The 27,548-nt window shown below is 39.0% G+C and overlaps 1 protein-coding gene across 11 annotated transcripts in view; it reads left to right on the top strand.

The window, feature by feature from the left end:
* SYNJ1 (synaptojanin 1) overlaps window positions 1-27,548 on the top strand; it is a 93,261-nt gene that overhangs the window by 44,877 nt on the left and 20,836 nt on the right. For 6 of the 11 annotated variants that reach the window (XM_030329233.1, XM_030329232.1, XM_030329229.1 and 3 more), the window contains exons 12-23: window positions 2,254-2,419; window positions 4,891-4,914; window positions 7,592-7,783; window positions 9,710-9,794; window positions 14,377-14,517; window positions 14,794-14,986; window positions 15,272-15,430; window positions 16,603-16,759; window positions 17,375-17,492; window positions 17,593-17,808; window positions 22,621-22,699; window positions 26,771-26,933. In XM_030329233.1, coding sequence (XP_030185093.1) covers window positions 2,254-2,419; window positions 4,891-4,914; window positions 7,592-7,783; window positions 9,710-9,794; window positions 14,377-14,517; window positions 14,794-14,986; window positions 15,272-15,430; window positions 16,603-16,759; window positions 17,375-17,492; window positions 17,593-17,808; window positions 22,621-22,699; window positions 26,771-26,933 — 1,693 coding nt within the window. The remainder of the gene's footprint in view (window positions 1-2,253; window positions 2,420-4,890; window positions 4,915-7,591; window positions 7,784-9,709; window positions 9,795-14,376; window positions 14,518-14,793; window positions 14,987-15,271; window positions 15,431-16,602; window positions 16,760-17,374; window positions 17,493-17,592; window positions 17,809-22,620; window positions 22,700-26,770; window positions 26,934-27,548) is intronic. The other 5 variants (XM_030329235.1, XM_030329230.1, XM_030329240.1 and 2 more) reach the window with 2 other exon arrangements.

The raw sequence follows: 27,548 nt of genomic DNA, 5'->3' as shown, positions 1-27,548 counted from the left end.
ATTTTGTTTCATGATTTCTCCTTACGTATCTGTTTCACTTTTTATGTTGTTTGTTTTGATTATAAAATTTTTAAAAGTCCTAGTCCTCCTAATAAGGGGTCCTCTGTCATTTGGCTTTGTGTTCCCAGCACTTGATATAGTGCCTACCATTTAATAGGATTGTGACAAATACTGGTGGGATGAATAAATCGGTGGACGATTTATGCCACAGTTACTATGAGCCCAGTACCTTTAGGGCTTGATTATTGAGTTTTCATTCTTGTACTTATCTTACCTTGAAAAGGAGGCTGTCACAATGTACAGAAGTGTACGAGATGGGCTTCCTCATAATTCTGTGCCTCCTCATTGCTTTTTAATATCTGGCATTATCAATAGACTGCTTCCTACTCTAGTGTTTGGCACTTATTAAGAGACTTTGGAAACACACTCGAGATACTTTCGTTATTTTATATACTTAAATAGTGACTTTTTAAGGCTCCTGTTTTCAGTTGGATTTTATTAACATTTTAAGTCTCTACAATTCTTCAGATTACCTCAGGAATAGAAAATAAGGGCATTTGCCATTTTTATAATTCTGCCACCCCTACAGTACAGCAGCTGAAATTCTTTGAAGACCACTCATCATCTCTAAGTCTTTTTTTCCAAACCTTCCTCCTCTTCTGCGTCTCCTAAAATGCCATGTCTGTCTCTGTTCAGTTATTGGCCTTACCTGTCACAAATGATTTTGTTGACATTGACAAAGATTTACTTCTTAAATGGTCCCTCTTTTTGAAAACCTGAAATTGTTAAACCTCCTTTAGTACTCCTTTAAAAAAGAGAATATAATTCTTACTGTTAAAACTCGATTCTCTACAAGAGCTGCTTAAAATATTCTTTAATGCTCTTCCTTTTTGTTTCTGCAGCAGCCAAGACAGTATGTATACAGAGGTTATGTATATTTTCAGTGGTCTTGTGTCTCTAACTAATAGATGTGAATTCTCATGTATTAAATATACTAGTCTGAACTGAACTAAAATCTAACATCTGAACTGCTCTTTCTTTTCCTTTCTCTGGGTTCCTTTTGGTTAATTGCCTGATAATGTGAATGGTGAGTGTCTTTTCAAATACTGTCATTTGTATATGTCATCACATGGAAGAAAATAACATTTTAATTTTCAAATTACCGTCACTTCTATAAGGGATGAAAATTACATACTGCAAATGAAAGGGTTTTTTTTAAAGGCCAGAGTTTGGTGTTTTGTTTTGTTTTTTCAACAGTCACCCAAATCTGTAAGATCAAAAGAAATCTTCATGGTAACTAACATGCCTAAGTAAACTATATGTTCATTAAAAGTTACGATCAGGAAATGCAGGCTTCCGGTTATGGGAATACCTCACAGGAATGAAAGGCACAGCATAGGGAATATAGTCAATCGTATTGCAGTAGTGTAGTGTTGCATGGTGACAGATGGTTAGCTACACTGGTGGTGAGCACAGCTCAATTTATAGAGTTATCTAATCACTGTGGTGTGCGACACAAACTAACGTAACGTTGTGTGTCAGCGATACTAAAAAAGAAGTTATAATCAACTCACTGGAGAAATTGGCCTGAGTTTATTATTTTTATGATTTGTATTTACATCGGCAATAAAATGAGCTAAGATATACGAACTGTAGTTCACATTTAGTATTTATTTATGAACTATAATTATAAATTTCTTTTTAGGCCAACCCTTCATTCTTAGGTTCAGTTTTAGTTTTAACTACTAGTATAAGTTATTGAGGAGCGATTCCAGTCTTATTTTTCTACACGTTATTTTTCTACTGTCGAAGTACTTGGAAGTTTTTCTAAGAGCATGTGAGTGGACCGCATCCTCCTTGATCTCCCCTGCGGCCCCCCCCCACCCCCAGTCCCATCCTTAGTGCTATAGGTTACAATGTAGGAAGTAATTTTCTTGTTTTAAGTAAGTACATGTCACTTCATTTCCCTTCTAGTAAGCAACGTTAGACATTTACTGCTCTTGATGTCATTAGTGAATGCGTTTGTGGTACTGAGCTTTTTCCACGTTTTTGTGCAGAACTGTTATCCAGAAGGAAAAGAAACAAAGGCATCTTGAGCCATTTTGATATGATGATTTGATACTCAAAGTAGAATGATTAGGTCCTTTTTATTGCAGTGAGGTCAGATAAAACTGATTTAAACTTTCAAAATGCCTACTGAATAAAATCAACAATATTTGGAACAAAAATCCATGCTCTTTTCTTCCCCAACAGGCTGGAAAGTTAAAAGATGGTGCTCGTTCTGTTACTAGAACGATTCAGAATAACTTCTTTGACAGCTCCAAGCAAGAGGCCATAGATGTTTTACTACTGGGAAATACTCTAAATAGTGACTTAGCTGACAAAGCTCGAGCACTTTTAACTACCGGAAGTTTGCGCGGTATGCGTACTTTGTATTTTGATTTCTTTATGTTATTTATATCCCTTCTAATAGTCCAAGGAGTAACTGTAAATTTATTTACATAAACATTTTTTAGATCAAGTTGATTAAAACAGTTTGTAGAGGAATTTCCATCGATGTAATTTTTAAAAATTGCATTCTCTAAAGGAAGTTCATCTCTTTGGAAATGTTTTTATCATCAGTGGTATTACTAAGCTGTAAAATGAGGCCCATGCAAGGCAGGATTTCATAGAATATTCAGCTAGTGCTTTGAATAGAGCATTCACTACCTAGTTATGTAGACAACAGTTGCTTTATTCAGAAAAACAGTGCCTGTATTAGTGATTTTGCTAATTTCCAACCCCAAATTTCTATAACTTGGTCTTCCCTTACCTTGCTATTGTTTGAATGAGCATTAAATCATATTAGATAATAATTTAGAATATTGCTTATTTTTAGACACTATTTAATATGAGACATAAATATATGGCTTTCAAGGTGGCTTTTTAACTTTCTCTGAGTCTTTTATTAAAATCCAAAGAAGTTGAGCTCCTGTCAGTGTGTGTGTATTTAGCATCATCATGGGAAAACTCAACATGCACTGTAGAACTTAATGAATTGACTTCCTTAATTCCGTATTTTTTCTGTCTTCACTTTTTTTTTTTAGCACTCTGAACATTTTTACTTCTGTTATCCCCAACCAAACCTTACAGTTTCCCTGTGCATGTTAAGAGAAATTGTTCCTCATCAAATAATGTATTCTTGGATAATTACTTGGTCAACTAGGTTATCATGGATTCTTTCAGAATTGTGCATGGTGCTGTGGGTAGTTGGGTACAGTTGGCTCCTCGGGGATCTAGGCCCCGGGGACTGAGGCCTACTAGAGCTCTAAAAAAACAAAGTCTGATCTTAGCTACCACTTTTAACTTCAGGCTTTCTTCCTGGCTCCCAGCACTAGAGACTTGGCTGACTTGCATCTTGCCACTTCCTTCCACCTATGCCTTCTTTGATATGGAGGCATTGCTAAGCAACAGTTGAAAGTAAGCAACTGAAGGAAAGAAAAGGAGAAGCGAGGAGCTTAAGAATTCCCAAACCTGATTATCAGTTTTTTTAGTTGCCTGCACATGTTACTGTGTGTCAAAAGCGCCTAAAAAAAAGTACAGTCAGTTCTGCTCTAATGCTTGTTCTGAGAATGGGAATTTGTTCCACCGTGGACGCTCTGTTAGGAACATTTTGAGCATAATGCCAGTTCTGCATTCCTTTATGCATGGTCTCACCCGGCAGAACTGAGACGGGTAGAAATACACAAAACACGCACACACGTGCATACACTTCAAACCTTTCTCTGCTTCCATTCACCAGATGTGTTATGAGACAGACCCGTTCACACCTGGTGTTACAAATTTCCATCCCAATTCCAGAAGACCCTTCTTCCATCATTCACAACTACAGTTGACCCTGGAACAACACAGGGGCAGGGACACTCACCACCCCCCCACAGTCAAAAATCCATGTATAGCTTCTAATTCCTCAAAAACTTACCTACCAATAACCTATAGACCAGAAGACTTACATAAACAGTTGATTAACACATAATTTGTATGTTATGTGTATTATGTACTGTAATCTTACAGTCAAGTAAAGTGTTAAGGAAGAGAAAATATGTTTGGAGTACTGTATTTACCAAAAAGGAATTCACGTATAAGGGGCCTGTGCAGTTCAAACCCGTGTGTTCAAAGGGTCGGCTTACTTGTCAGCTGCCATTCTCCTCATGCCCACTTCTACAAGCAAACTTCAGGTCTTTTTCATGACGAAGTGCCATATTTAAGGAGTATTCAGACACCTCAAGCCATTTAACATCTGAAACCGTACTACTGTTTTTACTAGGGTCCCATCTGTTTTGGAGTGTCACTGCTAAAATTTGGGAGTGTTGTCCCCTAACCCCATTTTCCCCATAAGCTCTGTGGCTATGGGAATCTGTACGGTTTTACACTGCATGGTGATTTTTGTGGAATGTGTATGTTTTGTTACAACTGAACTGATTGTACTTAATCAGCCGAGTCCGAGAAAGAATACTAGAAGATGTATATTAGGGTCCTCATGTGTTCAATACCCTCTAACCCCTTGGGTTTCTAGATTCATATTCTCTCTCACACGTATGTGGGTGCACACACACACACACACACACACACAGGAGCAGCTTGAAAAACAGGCCAAGGACCTCCTGATTGTGACACTCTGGACATCACTGAGTCACTGTAGGATTTTTCATAGATGCAGAGGGTTTGCATCAGGTATTGTCACTTATTTTTAATCTCTGGTGTCTTATAGCCCTCAGAAAAAAATAATCAAATTGTTGTAAAAGAAAAAAGCGAGGCCATCTTAGAATGTATTGTCATAACACTCTAGATTTTAATTGTAACTTGTTGTTTTACTAATGATTCTTTGTTTTCTTCTTGATGCATCCATAGTTTCTGAACAGACATTACAGTCAGGTACAGTATAGAAAACCAATCTGTAAATAAAAGCAAATTTGTCTTTATTTTTCTGAAGTTGATATTGTAAATCGACAAAGCCGATATAAATGGAAACTTTCTCTTATTTTGCCCTCAGTTTCTCATAGGATAAATTAATACCTTGTTTGAATCTGAGAAAAAAATGTTTAAGTTTGAGAAAACAAAGTACTTCGTTTAGGAGAAAATACATAATGCTGCCTGTCTTCTTCTAGTAAATGCTTAATTCTAATTAAATATAGCTCATCCAGTTTTAATTTCACCTTTATATTTCAATGAACACACATTGTTAGTATTATACCTTACTTTTACTAGGCTAATGGTAAAAACCCCAGTGTGACTATTTTGGATTAATTTCAGAGTACTAACTGTGATATCTATCAGCAGTGTTTCTCACACATAGTATTTGAAAAACAATGACTTATTTTTTCATACTGTAGATGAAATATTTTCTGTAACTGTAAGACATGTACTAAAATGTGATCTGAACTCTTTTAAAAAGCGTCAAAATTGGTAACAAAGTTAGAGTAAGTGATTCGGACCTAAAGATCGTTATTTTTCTTGCCTTTCCTATTCGTAAGAATCCTATGCCTTCATTTTCTGGACAAGGTTTATGAACTTGTCCGTAAACACGGACATGTGGCAAAAGGAACAAAAACGGCCAAACGGCAAAATTTCTTGCCAGAAATTTATCCGAAAAAGACATCTTTTCTTCCTTTTACTGAAGATTTGGTATCTTAAGATTTGTTTTGCTTAGTTACTGTTCTGAACGTTTTGAGAAACTATTGGTTATTTTTGTGAGAAGTTTGGAAGAGGAGGGTACTTGGATGTATTTTGAGTTATGTAATGAAATCCATTTTCTGAAACGATATGGCATTTGGGAATGGACATCTGTTTGAACACGGGCTCATTTCTGCACATTGAGGTGCCAACCAGTTAAGAATAAGCTAGAAAATTTTTACAACTTTTTATTCCATTTATAAACTGATCTGACTTAATTCACACAACATGGCCGCATGTTTTCACACAATTCATTATTTATCTTGCTGAGTATTTTAGGCTGTTAAATCACGATAGAACTTGTATTTTGATAAAGAGTGGATCACAGAGGCTGTTTTCATAGTAGGAACAGTGGCAGTGATTTCATTTACAAAGACCATGTCATGGAGAATGATGCCTTAGGTACGGCCAGCTTCCAGTTAACCGCACCAACAGACCAGAACAAACCATGTGCTTTCATTACCACCTGACACCTTATACGAGTAGTCACATCAAATAGGAAGAGGGCTACAAATCTGCGTGTCTGCTCCTGGGAACAGCAGGCATGACCTTATCCACATCAGCAGTTCCCTCAGGAGATTCATGGGTCACACTGTTTTCCTTGTGATACCATAATCTGCCTTTTTACTCTAATTCTCTTGTGTATCTTGGTACCCTAAAACAATAAACAATAATCAAATCGTGTATTAAAAGGTGAGAATCATTGTGATTTCCTTTTCCTCTTGCCAGTTAGTTGCCAAGTAAGTGTTTATTCTGTTTTTAGATTGAGGTCCTATTAAGGTTCTAGCCACGTTAAGTGCCGAAAATTTAATCAAAGAGAAGTGTGATTGAGAAGGAAGCTAGATGGTGGTCAAAAAGTATGCATGTAAGAGACTGAGGGTCCAAATGTATTGAGCATTCATTTAACAGTGATGTGTCGAGCACCTACTGTGTCCCAGACACTGGAGATAATGTAGTAAGCAAAAGAGACCACCATTTCTGTCCTCAGGAGCTTCCGTTCTTGAGAGGGGAGACAGACAGTTACGGGATAAGTAAATAAACACAGAGTTTGTAAATGGTGACAAATGCTATAGAGACAAATAAAACGAGGAAAGGATATGGAAGGTTAGGGACAGAATGCAAATTCTAATAAGATGGTCAGGAAAAGCCTCACTGGGAGGAGGTGAGGGAAGAAGGTCTCTGGCTTTGGAAACGGTCCGTGCAGAGGCCTTGTGGGAGCAGGCTGGCATCTTAGGGAGACAGCAGGGAGTCAGCAGCTGAGCGGCGAGTGAACAGGGAAGAGGTAGCAGATGAGGGCAGAATGGCAATGTGGATTGTGTCAGGCCTTGCAGGCCATTGTTGCGGACTTCGGCTTCTGTCTGCGTGAGTTGGGAGGGATCTCATAGTGACTTCACTCTCCGACATCTCGTTATCGTCCATAATTAGTGTTTTTGTCCGGGAGCCATTCCTTCTCAAACCACCTGTCAGTAGTTAGAAGCTTAAATGTAAATGTTCTTAAATCTTTTTGTTTGGAAATAAGATTTATATTTTCGCCAGCCTTCGAACTAAAGTTATACGAAAGTCAATTGCTATGTCCCTAAAAATGTATAATCTCTAGTTTTGTACATTATAAGATGATGTACCCCTTCATGGAAAAAGAACTGTTCTGCATGCTTTATGTTGCCGCAATAATTTTTACTTCGGCTATTGTATCAAGTGCCCGTTGTTTTCAAAAATTGTGTTGGTTACTTGCATCGTGCTGGACTGTGCATGTATCTTATGCTTGTTTATGCTGCTGCTGCCAATTGTACTTGCCCTGCTTCGTTTCTCAGGTATAAAAATCGATTTCTAAAAGTGGTTTCCCACAGCTAAAACTCTGTGGTGTTTTGTTTTTGATTAGCATCTTCCAAAGTACTAAAGAGCATGTGTGAGAATTTCTACAAGTATTCAAAGCCCAAGAAAATTCGGGTATGTGTTGGAACCTGGAACGTGAATGGTGGGAAGCAGTTTCGCAGCATAGCTTTTAAGAATCAGACGCTCACCGACTGGCTTCTTGACGCGCCCAAGTTAGCTGGCATCCAGGAGTTTCAAGGTTTGCTTTTTGTAACAGGGATTCACCTAATAAATCCTGTGATTTATTAATCTATCAAACAAATGTAACACTTCATAATATGCCTTACTCTCAAAAAGAAACTTGGCTTTATAAGTATGAAGGCCAGACCTTTAAAGGTAACTACACAAGGAAGAAAAACTAGTTCTGTTTTTATTCTTTTAAACTGACACACAGCAAGCTTATTTTGTGAGTGATAATTTTTTAAACCTAATACGTTCCATTTTTCAAATCTAGTTCTCTGTTTAACTAAACATAAGAAATATTCAGGGTAGATTAAGAAAAATCTTTCAAAACTTGTAACACGTGTTGGCACTTGATAATTTAGCAGTACTGATTTTTCCTTATAAAACCTTGGTCGTCATTCAGCCACCAAGCTCTTAACAGCCCGGACCAAGCACTGAGCTGATGATGCTTTTAAGATTTTAATTAGGATTATGAATGTGGGGCCTTCTTCTTTTTTTTAAAGTCACTTTGAATTCCTTTCTAAAATAGTACACATCTAGCATGTATCATGAATAAAAGCGAAGTGCAGGGGTACCTGGGTGACCCAGTCAGTTAAGCATCTTGACTCTTGATTTCAGCCCGGGTCATGATCTCATGGTTTGTGAGCCCACGTTGAGCTCTCCCCAGTCAGTGCTGTCTTCTGTCTCGTTCTCAAAAATAAATAAACTTAAAAAAAAAAAAGTGCATAGGAAAAAATGTGAGATGCAGATTTTCTTTTTTTAGTTATCTCTAATCAGTCACATCTCAGACCCTAAGGTTTTCCCCAGACTTTTATTGAAACGATCTTTTTCACTTACATTGAACCTACCTTGAAATTATAGTTGTTGTTGTAGTAGTGATAATATTAGAGTAGCAGCTAACACTACAGTTCTCTAAGTACTTTACATCTATTCATTTATTTCCTGTAACAGACCTACTGCACAGATACTATTATTATTCCAATTCCACAGATGAGGAAACTGAGTCACAGTAAGGGAGGCAACCTGCCCAGGCTCACGCAGCCTGGTTGGTAATGGCAAGTCAGGATTTGAACTCAGGCAGTTTGGCTCCAGCATCACTGGGTCACACTGCGGCTTGTCTGGGAATTTGGGCAAGTTGCTTAGGTTCTCCAAAGCCTCAGTGTCTTGTCTGTACTAAAGGGTAAAAATAATCTGTCTTCTAAAGTGCGTGGTAAATGAGTTGATGCATGTATAATCCTTGCACGTAATAGCAGTCAATGAATATTTTTGTTATTTTTCTCAGTCTAATACTATTTATAGGCCCTTTCTAGCTACTTCTCCTTTCTGAGTCCTTGGCCACCCAAGTCCCCCTGGGCTGCTTATCTCAAGTAGCTTCTGTTCTCTTTTCGTCCTTGTCTATTAGGAGAGAGCTAATGGCTGGAACAGAGGGGTACATCTTAACCCCTGGATCTCTTTTAATTTTCTTGGATTCTTCCACATAGGACATAGTAAAAAGGTCAAGCCTCTAGTTTTCAAATTTGAATGTGAAAATTCCTGTGTGTTACCTTTTAATTGGAGAAGATTTCTCAGTCACTTTGTGCCTTTTCTGAAGAATCCCTTTACTCCCCCTTTTATTCTCTTCAGCTTTTGCAAAGTGGCTTGCTTCTCTGATGCCCATGTGCAGTTTAGCAAGAGTTCTTTCAAAACGATTTCTGAAAGGACTTAAGGATCTTCAGAAATAACAGTCTTAAAGAAGAAAACTTAGGAGGCCTGAATGGAAGCTAAATTTAAAGTAATTTTGTCCCATTCGTTGGTTTTGCCTACAATTTGAAGTTGGTTAAACATAAAACACAGAAATGGACTTTATGAGGTCTGGCATTGATCTTAGTTGGACTGGGTGGGGCCGGGTGCCGTTTGACTAAAGCTATATTTTTAACAGTTTTTCTTGGATGCTTAATTGTAGATAAAAGAAGTAAGCCAACTGATATATTCGCGATTGGTTTTGAAGAAATGGTAGAGTTGAATGCTGGAAACATTGTGAATGCAAGGTAAGCCGGTAAGGTCATTTTCTAGTTGAGGGACATGGAAGGCAGATAACTAAGTAGTTGTTACAAAGATAGATTGGGATAATATATGTAAAGGTGCTTTTTAAACTGTAAAATAGAATTCTCAACCTCTCTGGTCTTAGGATCTTTCTACACTCTTAAAAATGTTGAAAATCTTAAAGAATTTTTGTTCATGTGGGTTATATCTCTAGATAGTACATTAGAAATTTAAAAATGAAAATTTCAAAACATTTAATTCTTTAAAAAACAATAAGCCTATTACATGTTAGCATAAATAATACATTTTTTTCCTGAAAAGTAGTTATTTTCCAAAACAAAAGTGTCCTGAGAAGGTTGGCTTTGAGTGTAGTTTTGCACATCTTTTCATTTCTGGCTTAAAACAACTGAATTCTCACATCTACTTCTGTATTAGTCAGTTACAATGTGTTGTTTTGCTTGAAGTAGATGAAGAAAATCACATAATTAACGTAGTTGGAAATGGAAAGAATTTTATAGCCTTTTGAGATTTCTTCTCTGATACTACACCAAAGCTCAACAAACAGTTCCTTAAAGGTTAGTTCAGGAATCTGGACTAACCTTATGGAATCTGAAACCATAGCAATGAACTATTTGTGCTCTATTATACAAGAATTCATTGGTCTATTTTTTTATCCTTGCATGATTTTGAAACATCATGTATTGGTCATTTTGAAAATATTAGTTCACTGAGTTATGTCGATCTTCCAAATCTTGGCACATTTCATTATATCAATGCATGATATTGTTTGGCCTCATTACTGATCTCATCAGCAAATTCTTCAAATGTTTGGAAGCTATTAAGTTCTCAGTAGCAGGTACACATTTTCCAAAATTTTCATTTTTGCTTGAAAACTCAAATGTAATCATTGGAAATAAATACTATTGGTTGTTTCCCTTAAAAGGCAGGTTCATTTAAAAAAATGTTTGTCAGATAACCCAAGTCTGAAGAACCATAGTCTGTCTGTCATTAGTCCTTTCAAATAAAAATGGTTTTCCGTGAAAAACGGTAGCAGTTCAGCTCTCTGCTCAAACAATCAAGTGCTTCTCCAAACATCACACTTCAATATGAAGCAGAATGGGCCTTGTGCATATTTCCTGTTCATCACAGATATGACTTAAGGATTGAGCTTTGATCAGATTAATGACATTTAGAAAACGATTAATAACATTTCCTGCTTCAACAGAGATATTCTTATGTGAAATGGCATTTTTTTTAACTGCAAGTACATGGCGGTAAAGACTAATGAATCATCCTAGTACAGTTGGGTGCTGGATTCATGTGAAGACGTCCGCCATTTTACTCATTGTTACTTTTGCACCATCGTGCAAATATCCATCCACATCGTGAAAAAGGCAAAAAAAGGTCTTAGTATTATAAAGATAGTTTTGACCTCATGGGTTCGGGGGAGTCCCAGAGGTGTTCCCAGACCACACTTTGAGAACTGCTGTTCTGAAGCCTTATTACAAATGCAAATTACTTAAATGGAACTTAAAGCTTAAGTGTTTTATTTTAAGAAAGTATGCTTGCTTTTAAAGTTGAGCAATTGCCCATCTTTTGTGACATTTTAAAAAAGATTTTCAGAGTAAAATTATGAGCTGAAATAGTATGAGATAGTCATCAATCTTGCAAATGACATTTTTTTCCTTAGCTTTATTTTTTTAATTTTTTTTTAAATCTTTATTTTTGAGAGAGAGACAGCATGTGAGCAGGGAGGAGCAGAGAGAGAGAGGGAGACACAGAATCTGAAGCAGGTTCCAGGCTCTGAGCTGTCAGCACAGAGACTGACGTGGGGCTCAAACCCACAAATTGTGAAATCACGACCCTCATGAGCCAAGGTCGGATGCTTAACCGACCGAGCCACTCAGGCGCCCCTTTCCTTAGCTTTAAGTAAATAACATTCATTCAGGGAAGTAGAAGAGAAACGCAACTGCATTCATTTTCCTGATTTGAATCTCTTTCCTGAAAATGCATATTCAGGTTTTAAAATAGAGCATACTCTTACTGTTCCTGGTACCAAATTGTTCAATTGATTATCTGTCTAGAGTTTAATCAAATTATTCCTTAGTAAACTGGTGATTATTCATTTCTTTAACCAGTATCTATTGAGCACCTACTCGAGGTGCTAAAGATACATTAATGAATAAAACAAAAATCCCTACCTTCATGAACCTTCTATTCTAGCTGAAGAGACAGACGATAAACAGTAATTGTAATATGTAAATTACCGGCATGCCTCGGAGATACTGTGGGTTCAGTTCCAGACCACTGCAGTCAAGCAAATATGGCAATAAATCTAGTCAAATGACTTTTTTGGCTTCTCCGTGCATACAAAAGTTAAGATTACCCTATACGGTAGTCTGTTAAGTGTGCAATAATAACATTACGTGTAACAGACAATGTACACATCTTAAGTAAAAGTACTTCACTGCTAGAAAATGCTAATCATCATATGAGCTTCCGGCTGGTCATAATCATTGACCACAGATCACTGTAACAAATATAATGAAAATGAAAAAGTGTGAAACGTTATTAGAATTATCAGAATGTGACATGGAGACATGAAGTAAGCAAGTGCTGTTGGAAAAATGACACTGATAGGCCTGCTTGACACAGGGTTGCCACAGAGCCTCAATCTGTCAAAAACAGAGTTATCTGGGAAGCATAAGCAAGCGAATCACAATAAGACAAGGTATGCTTGTATGTGGTGTGACAGAAGATGGTAAATGGACCGGGAAATAAACAGAGGTAGAGGGCATCAGGCACGTGGAGTTACGGGGCTGGGGGGTGGCTTGAATGAATGATCAGGGTAGGGTTCACTAGAAGATGACCTGAGAAGTAAGCTGGATAAGGAGATGAAAAGCCATCATTCTCTTTTCAGAATCCGAGTTGCGGTGGGGGGATTCTGGTAGGTAGAGAATCCATGTGCTGGCTTTGTATTTTGGAGGTGGTGTGGCGGTGTTAGATTAGATAAATGGGCGTGGTGTCATGTTCAGGCTTACCACTTATCGTGTGTGTGACCTGGAACTATGAGAGACACTCTTTGGCTCTCCTTTAGAGTCTCTTGGGGGTTCTTCGGAGGCTCAAACTTACTACACTGAAAATTTATAGACTTCAGCATTTACGCTACCTTCTTTGTATGAACTGTATTTCAGAGAAAATAGTTGAGAAAAATTCTTTATAGAGGAATTCTAACTTAACTACAAATGCCTATGGAATGCTGAAATTATAACATCAACATCACGCAACCCCGGATGAAATAATGGCAGTGATCGGTAGATGCTAAAACCTTAGAAGGATTAACGGGGGGACTTTTCATTATAAAGACTTGATTAGAGGGGCACCTGGATGGCTCAGTTGGTTAAGCGTCCGACTTCGGCTTGGGTCATGATCTCACAGTTGGTGAGTTCAGGCCCCATGTCAGGCTTTGTGCTGACACCTAGGAGCCTGGAGCCTGTTCCAGATTCTGTGTCTCCCTCTCTCTCTCTGCCCCTCCCCCATTTGCACTCTCTCTCTCTCTCAAAAATAAATAAACATTTTAAAAAAAAAAAAAGAGTTGATTAGATTGTCACAGTCTGAACAGTGGATCCAGTGTCACAGCACAGAGATTATGTACTTCTGCTTTGATGCAAGTCTGACTGCACTAACCATGAGGTTATTTTTGCCAAAACAAATAAATAAATTTAAATGAGTTTCTTAAGCTTCTGCATTAACCAGTGTAAAGTAAATACGAGAGTTAGAGGGACAAGTGAAGATACTATGAATACACATCCGTCAAATCCAGACTGTTGAACATTTTACGGCAAATGGCCCAACTTCTTTAAAAAAATAAATAGTATTTGAAAGGGGATGAGGTGGGGAGGGTTGAGGGACTATTAAAGATTCAAGAGATATAACAAGCAAATGCAATGTGTGGGCCCTATATGGATCCTCTTTTAAAGAAATCAACCACGAGAAGACATTTTTTTAGATAATTAGGGAAATTTAAATACGAACTGATAGTGTTAAGGAATTGTGTGATGATCGCATCGTGATTATGTGAAAATAAAAATGCCCATTACTTTAGATGATGTGTAGTGAAGTATGTATGGGTGAAATGGCGTGTGTCTTGGGATTTGGTTTAACATATTCTAGGTCCACGCATGCGCGCACGCGCACGCACACACACACACACACAAAGTGGGGGAGGGGGTTGGAAGAAAAAAATGGCAAAATGTTGATAATTGTTGAAGCTAGGTAATAGAGGAAAAAGTACAGCTTGAGACTACTCAGATGGTGAGCAGTCGTTTCATAAGTAAGCTCAGGTTTTCTTTGTGAAAGAGTAATAGACTTGGAAGTGTGGCGATCTTTTGACTAAATCTCAGGTTTTTCTATTTAAAGGAAACAAAAACAGCTTACATAAAGATGTCAGTGTTGGTGTGGGTTTCGGGACTGTTGGTAGAATTACTGAATTTGGGTATATAAAGATGTAATTGACAGTTGTCTTGTAAAATAGGCTATTTTGTCCATATCTTTTAAAAAGATTCCCTTTGTAATGTTTTCTGGTAGCACAACAAACCAGAAGCTCTGGGCTGTGGAACTGCAGAAGACCATCTCCAGAGACAACAAGTATGTGCTGCTGGCTTCTGAGCAGTTGGTGGGCGTCTGCCTGTTTGTTTTTATCAGACCCCAACACGCTCCCTTCATCAGGTCAGTGAACAGGGCGCTGTGCGCAGGCTCTTTCCCACCCTCGAGTAGCCAGAAAAAGACCTGGAATGTGTGTTGCTTCAGGGAAACAATTACTCATGCATCTTGTTCTTAAATGTGTTTTTGATGAAAGAGTCACCGGTCATTCCGTCACACCGTCTCACAGCCTTGTCCTTGAACTACAGCTGTACGTTTGTGTCCTAGACCTTCCTAATGTCTTATGCGCACAGAACTGTGTTGGCAGCTCAGATCTTGGACTCAGAGTCCTTTGTTTTAAAGGGACGTTGCGGTCGACACCGTGAAGACCGGAATGGGAGGCGCCACTGGAAACAAGGGGGCCGTTGCGATACGGATGCTGCTGCATACAACCAGCCTCTGCTTTGTCTGTAGCCACTTTGCTGCGGGCCAGTCCCAAGTCAAAGAAAGAAACGAAGATTTTGTAGAAATAGCGCGAAAGTTGAGTTTTCCAATGGTGAGCTCATACTGCTTGTTCTTGAAGATGAAGCTACAAAGTGCACTTTAACTTGCTCCAAATTCTCTGTCAGCTTTTGAAAATTTAAGATACTTCTTAGAAACATCAACGATTTTCACCTAAATAGATGCTTCATGTGTTCTTAGTCTGGGGTCAGATAAACAGGGCCTGGCCGGCGGGGGCGGGGGGGCGGGGGAGCGGCGAGCGTATCTGAGGCAAAGAAATAGTGGTAAAACATGTTTCATATTGACCATTTCGATCTAAAATGCTTCTCCTTGCCTCCAGGGAAGGATGCTGTTTTCCCACGACTACGTATTTTGGTGTGGTGATTTCAACTATCGCATTGATCTCCCTAATGAAGAAGTGAAAGAGCTCATAAGACAGCAAAATTGGGATTCTCTTATAGCAGGAGATCAGCTTATCAATCAGAAAAATGCTGGACAGGTATACACATACTTAAGATACTTGCGTTGAGAAGAAGGGGATCTTTTGTTATGAAACATGCTTTCCTTAATCACAGTGTTGCCTTTTTTAAAATCCCTTGGAGTCTATGCTTAACTACATATCTCTAGTTTAATAGATATAGAATTACCTTTCCTTAAAGACAGAAAAGAAAAAAGGAAGATTCATAATAACTCCCAAGAGGAAAAATATATTGTCTCTGTAAGACTCACTTTTTTTTTTTTTAATGTTTATTTATTTTTGAGAGAGAGAGATGAGATAGAGTGCAAGCAGGGGAGGTGTACGAAGAGAGGAAGACACAGAATCTGAAGCAGGCCCAGAGCTGTTGGCACAGAGCCTGACGTGGGGCTCGAACTCAGGAACTGCAAGATCATGACCTGAGGTGAAGTCAGACGCTTAACCGACTGAGCCACCCAGGCGCCCCAAGACTCTCTTTCAAGTAGAAGAGAATACATTTTTGATTCTTTCTTTTTGAGTAATAGTGAATTTAGAATCTTAGTCTTCAAAGCTACTGTTTTTTTAATGTTTATTTATTTTGATAGAAAGTGAGAGAGAGAGAATGAGCAGGGGAGGGACAGAGAGAGAGGGAGACAGAATCTGAAGCAGGCTCCAGGCCCTGAGCTGTCCGCACAGAGCCCGACGTGGGGCTCGAACTCACAGACCGCAAGATCATGACTTGAGCCAAAGTCAGACGCCCAACTGACTGAGCCACCCAGGCGCCCAATTTTTTTTTTTTTTAAGTAAGAGGTGATTAAGGCCACTTGATATCGTGCCTTCGTGATCATCTGACTTAAATTCTAACACTTTGGGCCCCACTTCACATTTTAGGCCTTATTGCCTCATTTGAGAATTAAGACATCAGACTATATATATGATTTCTAAAATCTGTCATAGTTTTGGTTTTTGTAGCTTAAAGGTCTGGTAGAGTTCCCTTATTCACATTTTTGTACTTTGCTTAATCAGAGGTCAAACAAGTGGCATGAACAAGTCCCAGGTTATTTTTTCTTACCATTTGTTCCATTCAGTTAGAAGTGTTCATCTGATGGACACAGATTTTGTGTGAATCTCCAGCATATAGTAGACATGTAGTGAATGGCTGCCTGAATGAAAACAGAACTTTTTTTCTAATAACTTACTTTATATGTTTATTTTAGATTTTTAGAGGATTTTTAGAAGGAAAAGTTACCTTTGCTCCAACATACAAATACGATTTGTTTTCTGACGACTATGACACCAGTGAAAAGTGCCGCACCCCTGCGTGGACAGACCGTGTCCTCTGGAGAAGAAGGAAATGGCCTTTTGATAGATCAGGTTGGGAAATGGACTTCTTCATTTAAATGAGCTAATGCAAATTTTATGAGGAAGAAGGGGATGATATAAATATCAAGGGAGGAGGGCTGTTTTTTTTTCAACAAAGGTTTGCTAGAATAGAATAAATAAAATTTAAATATAAAACAGTTTTTAAAATATTCTCAGACTTGCTTATAATAATTTAATTTTTTAGTGTATTTTCTTTCCATAATTCCATATAAAGAGAAGTGAAGAAATTTCATTTTTATGAAATTTCAATGAAAATTTCAATTGAGTGCTAACGAAGGTTTTTAATTTGAATAACCGATATGGTTTGTAAATATTATGAACTGCTACTTGTCTGTTGAATTACTTATGAAACGCTATTTGGCTTTTAAGTACTCTCAGAAATAAAGCCTTATCTTAATTTTTACTAAGTAAAGCATAAAGTGATAATTCAACCAAAACACCTTTCTAACTTAAAGGTATCTGGACTTCCTGCCGATTAACAAGTGTATCAGGGATCCCAGCCTCAGACAACTGAAGCCAGTAAAGCGAAGAAGCTTGCTCCTTGCTCCCCATGATCTGTCACGCGCCTGTGGTTTTATTTTTGTTTTTGTTTCATTCTGACTGCAGCTGAAGATTTAGATCTTCTAAATGCTAGTTTTCAAGATGGAAGCAAAATCCTCTACACGTGGACTCCTGGCACTTTGCTGCACTACGGAAGAGCCGAGCTAAAGACTTCTGACCACAGGTTTAAACAGTCTTGGTATTTCTAACCGTGCTTGAAATTTACTTGAAATCCATCCTTTAGTAAACATTTCTAACACATCCATCTCCCTTTATGCCTTAAGGCCTGTCGTTGCCCTGATTGATATAGATATATTTGAAGTTGAAGCCGAAGAGAGGCAAAACATTTATAAAGAGGTGATTGCAGTTCAAGGTCCACCAGATGGGACAGTATTGGTCTCAATCAAAAGTTCTGTCCCAGAAAATAATTTTTTCGATGATGCTTTGATCGATGAGCTTCTGCAGCAGTTCACAGATTTTGGTGAAGTTATACTCATAAGGTGAGTAAAATATTTATTGTCCAAAAGCAGCTCATGACTCATAGATGTTTTCTACATTAGAAATTACCTTTCTGTTGTTTGAACAGCATTTGAGTACAGTAGACCCTTGAATAATGTGGGAGTTAGGCACACTGACCGCTATGCAGTCCACAATCCACTTAGAAGCTCTGAGTCCCCAAAGACTACCAATAGCCTACTGTTGACTGGAAGCCTTACCAATAATGGAAACCGTCAACTAACACATATCTTATGTGGTATATGTCTTCTGTACTTACAATAAAGTCAGCTAGAGGAAGGACAATGGCGTTATGAAGTCATAAGCAAGAAGACATACATTTACGGTACTGTACTGTGTCGAGAAAAATCCATGTATAAGGTGACCTGTGCAGTTCAAAACTGTGTTGTCTGAGGGTCAACTGTATTTTTATTTCCAAATTACAGGAAAGTCATACTATAGAAATGTTATTTCAAAGAGTTCATAGGTTTTGAAACTGAATTACATTTATAGAGTTTAAAGCTGAATAGTGAAAGTTTTTATGAACAATTGATGAACAAAAAATATGTGCACTTTGGGACGCCTGGGTGGCTTAGTCAGTTAAGCGTCTGACATCGGCTCAGGTCATGATCTCACAGTTGGTGAGTTCGAGCCCTGCATCGGGCTCCGTGGTGACAGCTCAGGGCCTGGATCCTGCTTCAAATTCTGTGTCTCCCTCTCTCTCTTCCCTTTCCCCATTCACACTCTGTCTCTCTGTGTCTCTCAAAACAAAAATTTTTTTTTAAACATTTATTTATTTTTGAGACAGAGAGAGACAGAGCATGAGCAGGGGAGGGTCAGAGAGAGAGGGAGACACAGAATCCGAAACAGGCTCCAGGATCTGAGCCTGATGCGGGGCTTGAACTCACAAACCGCGAGATCATGACCTGAGCCGAAGTCCGACGCTTAACTGACTGAGCCACCCATGTGCCCCTAAAAAAATTTTTTTTTAAATATGTGCACATCTAGGTGTGGTTATATATATCATACAATGTATAACAAAGCCCTATGGCAAAATGAAGCTGTGATCACTGTTTTATTTTATATATATATATTTTTTTCAATGTTTACTTATTTTTGAGAGAGAGAGAGAAAGAGAATGAGAATGAGCCAGGGGTGGAACAGACAGACAGGGAGACACAGAATCAGAAGCAGGCTCCAGGCTGAGCTGTCAGCACAGAGCCCGACGCAGGGCTCAAACCCACAAACCGTGAGATCATGACCTGAGCCAATGGCGGATGCCCCACTGACTGAGCCACCCAGGCGCCCCACACTGTTTTATTTTTTTAAGGAGAGTTAGGAGTAAAGCAGAGTGACTTTTCCTCCCTTAGTTTAAGAAATTTGATGTTTTAAGTAATTTTAAGTACATTTGATTTCCAACTAACAGAGAAGGCAGCACAATCAGATCAGTCAGGAGTCATCCAGTCCAGTCTTCGTTTCTGTTATTGACTTACCCATCTGCCTTTTGCAGAACCAGATGCTTCTTCCCTTGTTTAAAAAACATGTTCTTTTCCAAGTGTCCAGCAGTTCTGAAAGACTGTGTGTGTTTGAATTTCATACGGAAGGGACTTGACTCCTTTCTGTGCTTTGCATCTACTCAGTTAGGTATGTTTTGTAGATATTTGGTGGACACATCTCTGTACTGGGTGGCCTAGTCCACAGATTGAAGATAGTGTGCTTCTGTAGAGCAAGAAGCATGCGGAAGAAACCTGGAGTCCTTTCAGAGAGTAAATGAGCAGATACAGAAGAAATTGCATTTATATTTCCCTCAGATCTTCTAACAAAGATCTTACCCCAAAGCTTTAAAACAAAACAAAAAAATTTCTAAAATCCTAAGGCATTCGGAAGTATATAGTGAAATCTCCAGATTTACAGATGACAGAAAGCTTGGCCAAGTATACAAAGCCAAGTTACCAGGAGCCTGATGTGGGCAGCCTAGGAGCAGGTAAGTGTCCTTGTGAGCAAATGCAAATTATGGAACTGGGCTCGAGAGAATAAAGGGTGAAGGACTCTGAGACAATAAAAGGACCTGTCTTTATAATTCAGTCTTGAAGCAGGGCCTCTGGGTGGCTCAGTCCTTTGAGCATCCGACTTCGGCTCAGGTCATGATCTCACGGTCTGAGTTTGAGCCCTGTGTCTGGCTCTATGCTGACAGCTGGGAACCTGGAGCCTGCTTCGGATTCTGTGTCTTCCTCAATCTCTGCCCCTCCCCCGCTCATGCTCTGTCTCCCTCTCTGTCAAAAATCAATTAACATTAAAGAAAAAACAGTCTTGAAGGAACTTGGTGTTAAATTGGAGCCAGAAGCTTTCCCCAAAGTGCTTGTCATCTTTAGAAAAAGTATTGGTAACAAAACAAGGTATTACCCTAACATTATAAAACCATGCATGCCTCCACAGGTGGAATATTCTGGTTGTCACCCACCTTCAGGCAACCAAATTAGAATAGAAAAATCGCCAGTAAGGCTAAATTGATCATTACCTTTTGTTCTAGAATAAGACTGTGGTTTAGGAGTGACTGAAGTCCTTTATATGTAAATAAGACATTCCCTGGAAATGTGAATAGGACAAATTTAGGTATTTATATTAATTGGGGGGAAAATCTAGAAGTTTTTACCCTAGTGGGTGAAAATAGGAAGAAAATGCAGCTTCTCAAAGACCTACATATACATATGTGTGTGTGTGTATGTATATATACATATATACATACATATATATATACACACATATATATATACACACACATGGATATTATATATACATGGATATTAAAACCAAAATCTCTTGTTAAGTTAAACATCCATAAGGAACACATTGCTAATTAAGGGTAGGATCAAGAAATTAGCACTGCCATATGACCACAAATGCTTTGGTACCACTATCAAAAAACAAACACAGTAGACCCCCCCCCCCCCCCATCCATGGTTTCGGTTACCTGAGGTCAGCTGTGGTCTGGAGGCAGATGACCCTCCTCCTGATGTAGCATCAGAAGGTCACTAGTAGCCTCATGTTACATGACAGTGCCTACATCACTCACCTCACTTCATCTCATCACGCAGGCATTTTATCATCTCCCATCCTCACAAGATAAAGGGTGAGGGGACAGTACAATAAGATATTTTGAGAGAGAGACCACATTCACATAACTTTTATTACAGTATTTTGTTAACGATTGTTCTATTTTATTCATGTTGTTAATTTCTCACTGTGCCTGATTTATAAGTTAAACTTTATTGTAGGTATGTAGGTAGAGGAAAAAACAGTATGGATAGGGTTTGGTACAATCTGCAGTTGCAGACATCCTTTGGGGGTCTTGGAATGTATCTTCCATGGATAAGGAAGGGTGGGGGGCTATTGTAAATGTTTGGAGTCGGGGGGACTAGTGCCGCATAAGTGCAACCTTATAGTAGTGCTTTTAACCTTTGGAGGAGAGATTGTCTCCATTGCCAACAGTATGAAAAAGATCCCCTTCATAGTATATAGATAGGAAAGATGTTCTGTGTCTTTCAAATGGTGGCATCTTGCAGCTTAGTAACTTAACATGCCAAAGAAATTGAGTTACTTATCTTGGTCATATTTGGGTGATTGTAGAAATCTGTAGAAATCAGTCCTCTGATTTAAACAGGATAAAGTACTTGTTCCTATTTCTCTTTTTAGCCTCTTCCTCTTTTTTTTTAAATTTTTTTTTTTCAACGTTTATTTATTTTTGGGACAGAGAGAGACAGAGCATGAACGGGGGAGGGGCAGAGAGAGAGGGAGACACAGAATCGGAAACAGGCTCCAGGCTCCGAGCCATCAGCCCAGAGCCCGACGCGGGGCTCGAACTCCCGGACCGCGAGATCGTGACCTGGCTGAAGTTGGACGCTTAACCGACTGCGCCACCCAGGCGCCCCTAGCCTCTTCCTCTTAATATCCATAAGCCATGCTTTTGAATCCTAGCTTGTGTGTGCATGCACGCGCGTGTGTACGTGCACATATTTTCCCCTCATCTTTGAAAACTCTGCAGGAATTTCTGATCTTGATTTGTATAATCGGGGAGTAGTCCAATGTGTAAAATTGTTTCTATAAATAAGACTGATAATGTTTTTGTTTTACTCTTTTTTGTGCGATAACATTATTACATGTCAGTGATCGTCTTAATTCAGAACTTACTCTAATGTCCTTTTAGTTTTTTTTCTTTTTGGGGGCTTCTTATTTCAAAATTGCAAACTTAGAGTCATAGCAAAGGCCATTGAAGTCCCAAAAGAGTAAATGACTGTCCCCTGCATAAAGACAAGGACCATAATACCCTAAGGCACTCTGGGGCCAATCAGATAAGTATATTTTAATGACAACTCCCCATCTTCTTTCTTGGTCAAAGGAAATTTGCTTCAGAGATGTCCATGGTGCTGGACTCTGGGGTCAGGAAATTTGTATTCTAGCCCTGTAACGGAGTCTCCTTGTAGAGTGGCTTTGAACAAGCCACTTTTAACCTCTGGCCCTTTTTGCCTTGTCAGTGAAATGAAGGATTAGATTAGCAGGATCACAAATGGAGGGCCACAGGGCCCTTCTTCTGACAGGCTGTTTTATTAGCATAGTATTTGAAAGAAATTTGAATTTGAAAGCTTTGAGAGGCAGAGTGCCCTCTCCAGGCCACCAGTGGCTCTACTGCTCTCCCTGTTGTGTTTTACTTCCTGGCCTCCATAGGCCTTTGTTAATCAATAGTCATTGGGCTGGTTGTTGGACTAGTTATATCTAAGGTATTAATTATTTTTTGTTGTTTATGTTTCTCTTTCTTGAAGATTTGTAGAAGACAAAATGTGGGTTACATTTTTGGAGGGAAGCTCTGCCTTGAGTGTTCTGAACCTAAATGGTAAAGAGGTAGGTAGCATTTGTTGATTGTAAGCCATTTTGAAATTCTGTATCCAAAGATTATAATTTGATAGCCATGCAGCAGGATTATCTAGATGTATTTCCAGTGCAGAACTATAGAAGACCTTATGGTGTGCTTTAATATTTATTATTTAGACTAGGTTTCTGACCAGCTTGGAATTATTTTGGTCCTCCGTAAAGATACTAACAATTGGTAACAGAGTAAGAAGAAAATATGTTTACCACCCAACTTGGTTTTTATTATATAGAAATTTTGTTAAGTGGAATAGATATTCTGGCTCATTCATAGGAAAGATTTCTATCGAATGAAGAAAATGCCTTATTTATAAGAAAACAAGGGAGGAAGGTACTCTTTATTCCTAAGAACTTGTTTTCTTGGCTTGGATCATGGTACCCAGATACTTTTTTCAGGTGTAGGTAAAATAATTCCCATAGATAACAAATCCATCCCACCAAGATATTTTAGAAATTTTTAAATAGGTATTCCTAACCTGTGACTTAACATGTTACTGATGGAGGAAATTTACATCAGTTTGGCCCGGAATAGTTTTATTTCCATAAAGTGCTGTATCTTTCAGTTTTTTCTGAATGCTTTTAGACACATCCTGTTTCTAAGTATACGATCACTAGACAGGATAGACTAAAATCCGGGCCTAATTTCTCCAACAGCGGGCCACTCATAAGGACTTCCCTGTGCTTCCTCTTCTGTCGCATTATTTCAACTTCCTTGGAGAAAAAAATTTCCACATATACATTACTTTTGAAATAGGTTTTATAGGGTTCTATTTGCTTGTTTTTCCTGAATGTAATAGTAATACACTCAAGCAAAAGTAAATCATGAAATACAGAAAAGTATAAAGGAAGGGCGCCTGGATGGCTCAGTCGGTTGAGCGTCCGACTTCGGCTCAGGTCACGATCTCCCAGTTGGTGGGTTCAAGCCCCGCGTCGGACTCTGTGCTGACAGCTCAGAACCTGGAGCCTGCTTCCGATTCTGTGTCTCCCTCTCTCTCTGCCCCTCCCCCACTTACTCCCTGTCTCTCTCTGTCTCTCAAAAACTGAATAAATGTTAAAGAAAAAAAAGCATAAAGGAAGAAATAATGAAGAACACTAATCCTACTATCGCAAAATAATTTCTCCTCACCTTCATCTATGCATATATATTAAAACCAATGAGATTATATATACATATGTGTATGTATCAACACAAGTGGGATATATGTGTACACACATACATGCATATACAAACACAAATGAGATCGTGTTATAAATACTGTTTTCTTACTACCTCTTCACTTGAGACTGTATCATGGGCGTTTTTCTTTATGAGCAAATAATGTCACTTTTACTCTTTCCGTTAATTTTGTTGCATGGACAAATACATAAATTTATTTAACAAACTCTTATTAATAGCAGATTGTTTCCAACTTTTAATTAGCAAAACCAGCATTCCAGGGAAGCCCTGTGTACACTATAACTTTGTGTGCCTATCCTGTTATTCCTTCCCCGAGGATAAATTCCTAAATGTAAATTTGCTGTGTCAGAGAATATAGGCAGTGTTACAATCTGACGCTTGCTGCCTAATTGCGCTTCAGAAGGAGTAGATCTAATTCTGTTATGCCTCGGATTACCCACCATCTACATCCTAATCGATACTGGGTCATGTCTAACTTTGACAGTCTGAAAAACCGGTAGTATGTCATTCCCATTAAGATTCTGATCGCTGCTTATCTTAATTTAGTGGTCATCAGTACTTTCTCAATGAATTGCGTATGTCCCTAGCCCATTTTTCCCTGGTGTATAAGATCTCCCTTGACGTTAAAGTTTCAGTCCCTTTCTGTGTATGCTGCAGATGTTCCTGTCCGTCTTATAACTTTGTTGTCCTAACTGTATGGAAATTATTGAGTTTTAAATTTAACTCTAGCTTTGGTCCCTTCAAAAGCATGTCCTCGTCCCATAAGGGTATAAATATTTAAGAGCAATTCTGAATTTGGCCTTCTTTGTCAGCTTGCTCCTTTGCTGAGTATTTCTTTTGTCCCTCTCTGTTTTATATTTTCCCCTCTTCTTCAGCCCTGCCCCTCACCCTCAAGTCTAGTTATCTGTGTTACATTCTTAGAAAGTACCCACTCTTAGCTCCCCAAAACTATTTTGAAAATTCTGTAAAAACGATGTTTGTGGAAAGTGTGTAATAATATTTAATTTGTCCTTTTGAAAGCTAGATATTTTCAACTCTCTAGTCTGTTGCCTTTGCTAATAACATTATTTCAGCCTGAAATCTTCTAGGATGGAGTCCCATAAGACCTCTTCCATTCCAGGGAAGAATCTGGAAAAAGTAGCTAGCTTAACTGGGGGCCAACCCACAGGATGACCTTCTTGAGCATGTTCTTTAAAGACCTGTGAAGCCTGTTGCCAGGTTCTGGAATGGAATTGATTTAGGCTGATAAGCAAGTAAAGAAAGGATTACTAGTTTCTTAGAACGCTGACTTCAAAGCTTAGTGTGGACACTAAATTACTGTTAAAAACCACTGTAGCATTCAGGCCAGCAGCTTTCAATGTCTCCATCCTGTGCCTTCAAGGAATTCTCATGTCGATAGCACTTTGGGCCAAGGAAGATCTGTACCCACAAAGGTGCCAGCTGTCTTCACAGCATGTTGGTCACAGCTACACAGTTCATTTGAAAATACCAGAAAAGTTCACTTATTTTATATGCTCCAGAAGCTCTTTAAATGAAGAAAGTTGAAACTGTGTAGGAGAGAGCTTGCATTTTTTTTTTTTTTTTAATTTTTATTTATTTTGGAGAGAGAGAGCACGAGCGGCAGAAGGGCAGAGAGAGAGGGAGACATAGAATCCGAAGCAGGCTCCAGGCTCGGAGCCATCAGCACAGAGCCAGATGTGGGGCTTGAACTCACAAACCGTGAGATCATGACCTGAGCCGAAGTCAGATGTTTTAACCGACTGCGCCACCCAGGCGCCCCTCCCCCCCCCTTTTTTTTTTAAATTTTTTTTTTCAACGTTTATTTATTTTCGGGACAGAGAGAGACAGAGCATGAACAGGGGAGGGGCAGAGAGAGAGGGAGACACAGAATCGGAAACAGGCTCCAGGCTCTGAGCCATCAGCCCAGAGCCCGACGCGGGGCTCGAACTCGCGGACCGCGAGATCGTGACCTGGCTGAAGTCGGACGCTTAACCGACTGCGCCACCCAGGCGCCCCCCCCCCCTTTTTTTTGAGAGCTTGCATTTTAGAAAGCAGATTAGTTACATGGTATGGGTTTTCAATGAAAATGGCTTTCTAGTGCACAGCCTCTGTTTGACCAGGGAGTCTTTTTTTTTTTAATTTTAGTACGTATTTATTGAGAGAGACAGAGCCTGAGCATGCGAAGCGGAGGGTCAGAGAGGGGGAGGGAGAGAATCCCAAGCAGGCTCCGCACTATCAGCTCAGAGCCCGTCGCAGGGCTCGAACTCATGAACTGTGAGACCATGACCTGAGCCAAAATCAAGAGCCGGTCGCCCAACAGAATGAAGCACCCGGGCACCCCTGACCAAGGAGACTTGTGGCTGTCTGCAAGTGTTTTGAAACTATTTTTTGAATCCATCAGCAGGACAGTGTGACTTAATCATAACGTGTTTGAGTGTTTTAGATTATACTTTTGTCTAAAAGGCGCTCACATTTATAAGAAAGGCGGAGTGCCAGTCTGTCCCTTCTGTAATTGTTTCATGTAGGAACAGTCACTGAATATCAAAGAAAGTATGAAACTATGTAGCGAAACTGTCAGTTAATTTACATCTGGCCAGGGAAAGATACTGACTTACAGCAAAGGAAACGTGATTCTGCGTGCATCCTAGAAAAGAAGACCTTAGATTTAGCAACACAGGCTTTTAAAGGAGAAACTGGGCATGTTTATACTAGTTAAAAATTCAGTATATGTGAGACGGTGTACGTTAAATTGAGTCTAGCTGAAGTAAGCCTATACTGTTGCATAGTATAACCAGAGCAGTCACTTGTTTTCCAAGATAATTTTCATGCCAGTGAATTTTTATCTTACATCTCTTCTTACCAACTAGTTATTGGGTCGGACTATAACTATTACTTTAAAAAGTCCAGACTGGATCAAAAATCTGGAAGAAGAAATGAGTTTAGAGAAAATTAACGTTCCGTTGCCGTCATCGACAAGCTCTACCCTGCTCGGTGAAGATGCGGAGGTCACAGCAGATTTCGATATGGAAGGTTTGTTTATCGAACGCATTTCCTTCTGCACCTCTAGATAAGTGTCCTTCCCATCCGTGAAGTCTCAGTCCCCATCTCTGTCTTCTTGCAACACACAGAGCAGCATCAATTAGATTTTGTTTTGCGTCGTATTGCGTGTAGTTTGCCGGTAACTGGACTTCAAATCGCAAACGTATTTGTCCTTCTGCCATTGAAAGGATAAGATCTTTACAGGTGCTAGTTCATGTCCGTGTACGATAGGGGCACCGATTGGTATTTCTGGTGTGTGGTTTGCAACCACTAATTGCAGTTAAGGTAGAGAGGGAGAATTTCAAACCGCGTGTTCTAACAACAGAAATGAGTTCAAAATAATGACGATAAAAGAAGGTATATTTCAAAGCAATTTTAGGAAAGATTCTCAAGGCGGCTAGGAGCACATGCATTTGAACGGATCCATATAAATGTAGCCATCTCGAATTTAGTGTTCAGTTATCTGGGCAATAGTTTCCTTAAATGTGATTAAGAAGTGCAGGTGCTTTCTAATGCTGTATGCTGTATTTTTCTAGCATGTTTTCCATTAAAATGCATGCCTTAGTTTATAAAATGACAGTCTATCATACTGTGAGACCCTGTACA

The sequence above is a fragment of the Lynx canadensis genome, chromosome C2 (genome assembly GCF_007474595.2).
Source record: "Lynx canadensis isolate LIC74 chromosome C2, mLynCan4.pri.v2, whole genome shotgun sequence".
Classification (NCBI taxonomy): domain Eukaryota; kingdom Metazoa; phylum Chordata; class Mammalia; order Carnivora; family Felidae; genus Lynx; species Lynx canadensis.
This window is presented reverse-complemented; position numbering and strand designations above follow the sequence as displayed.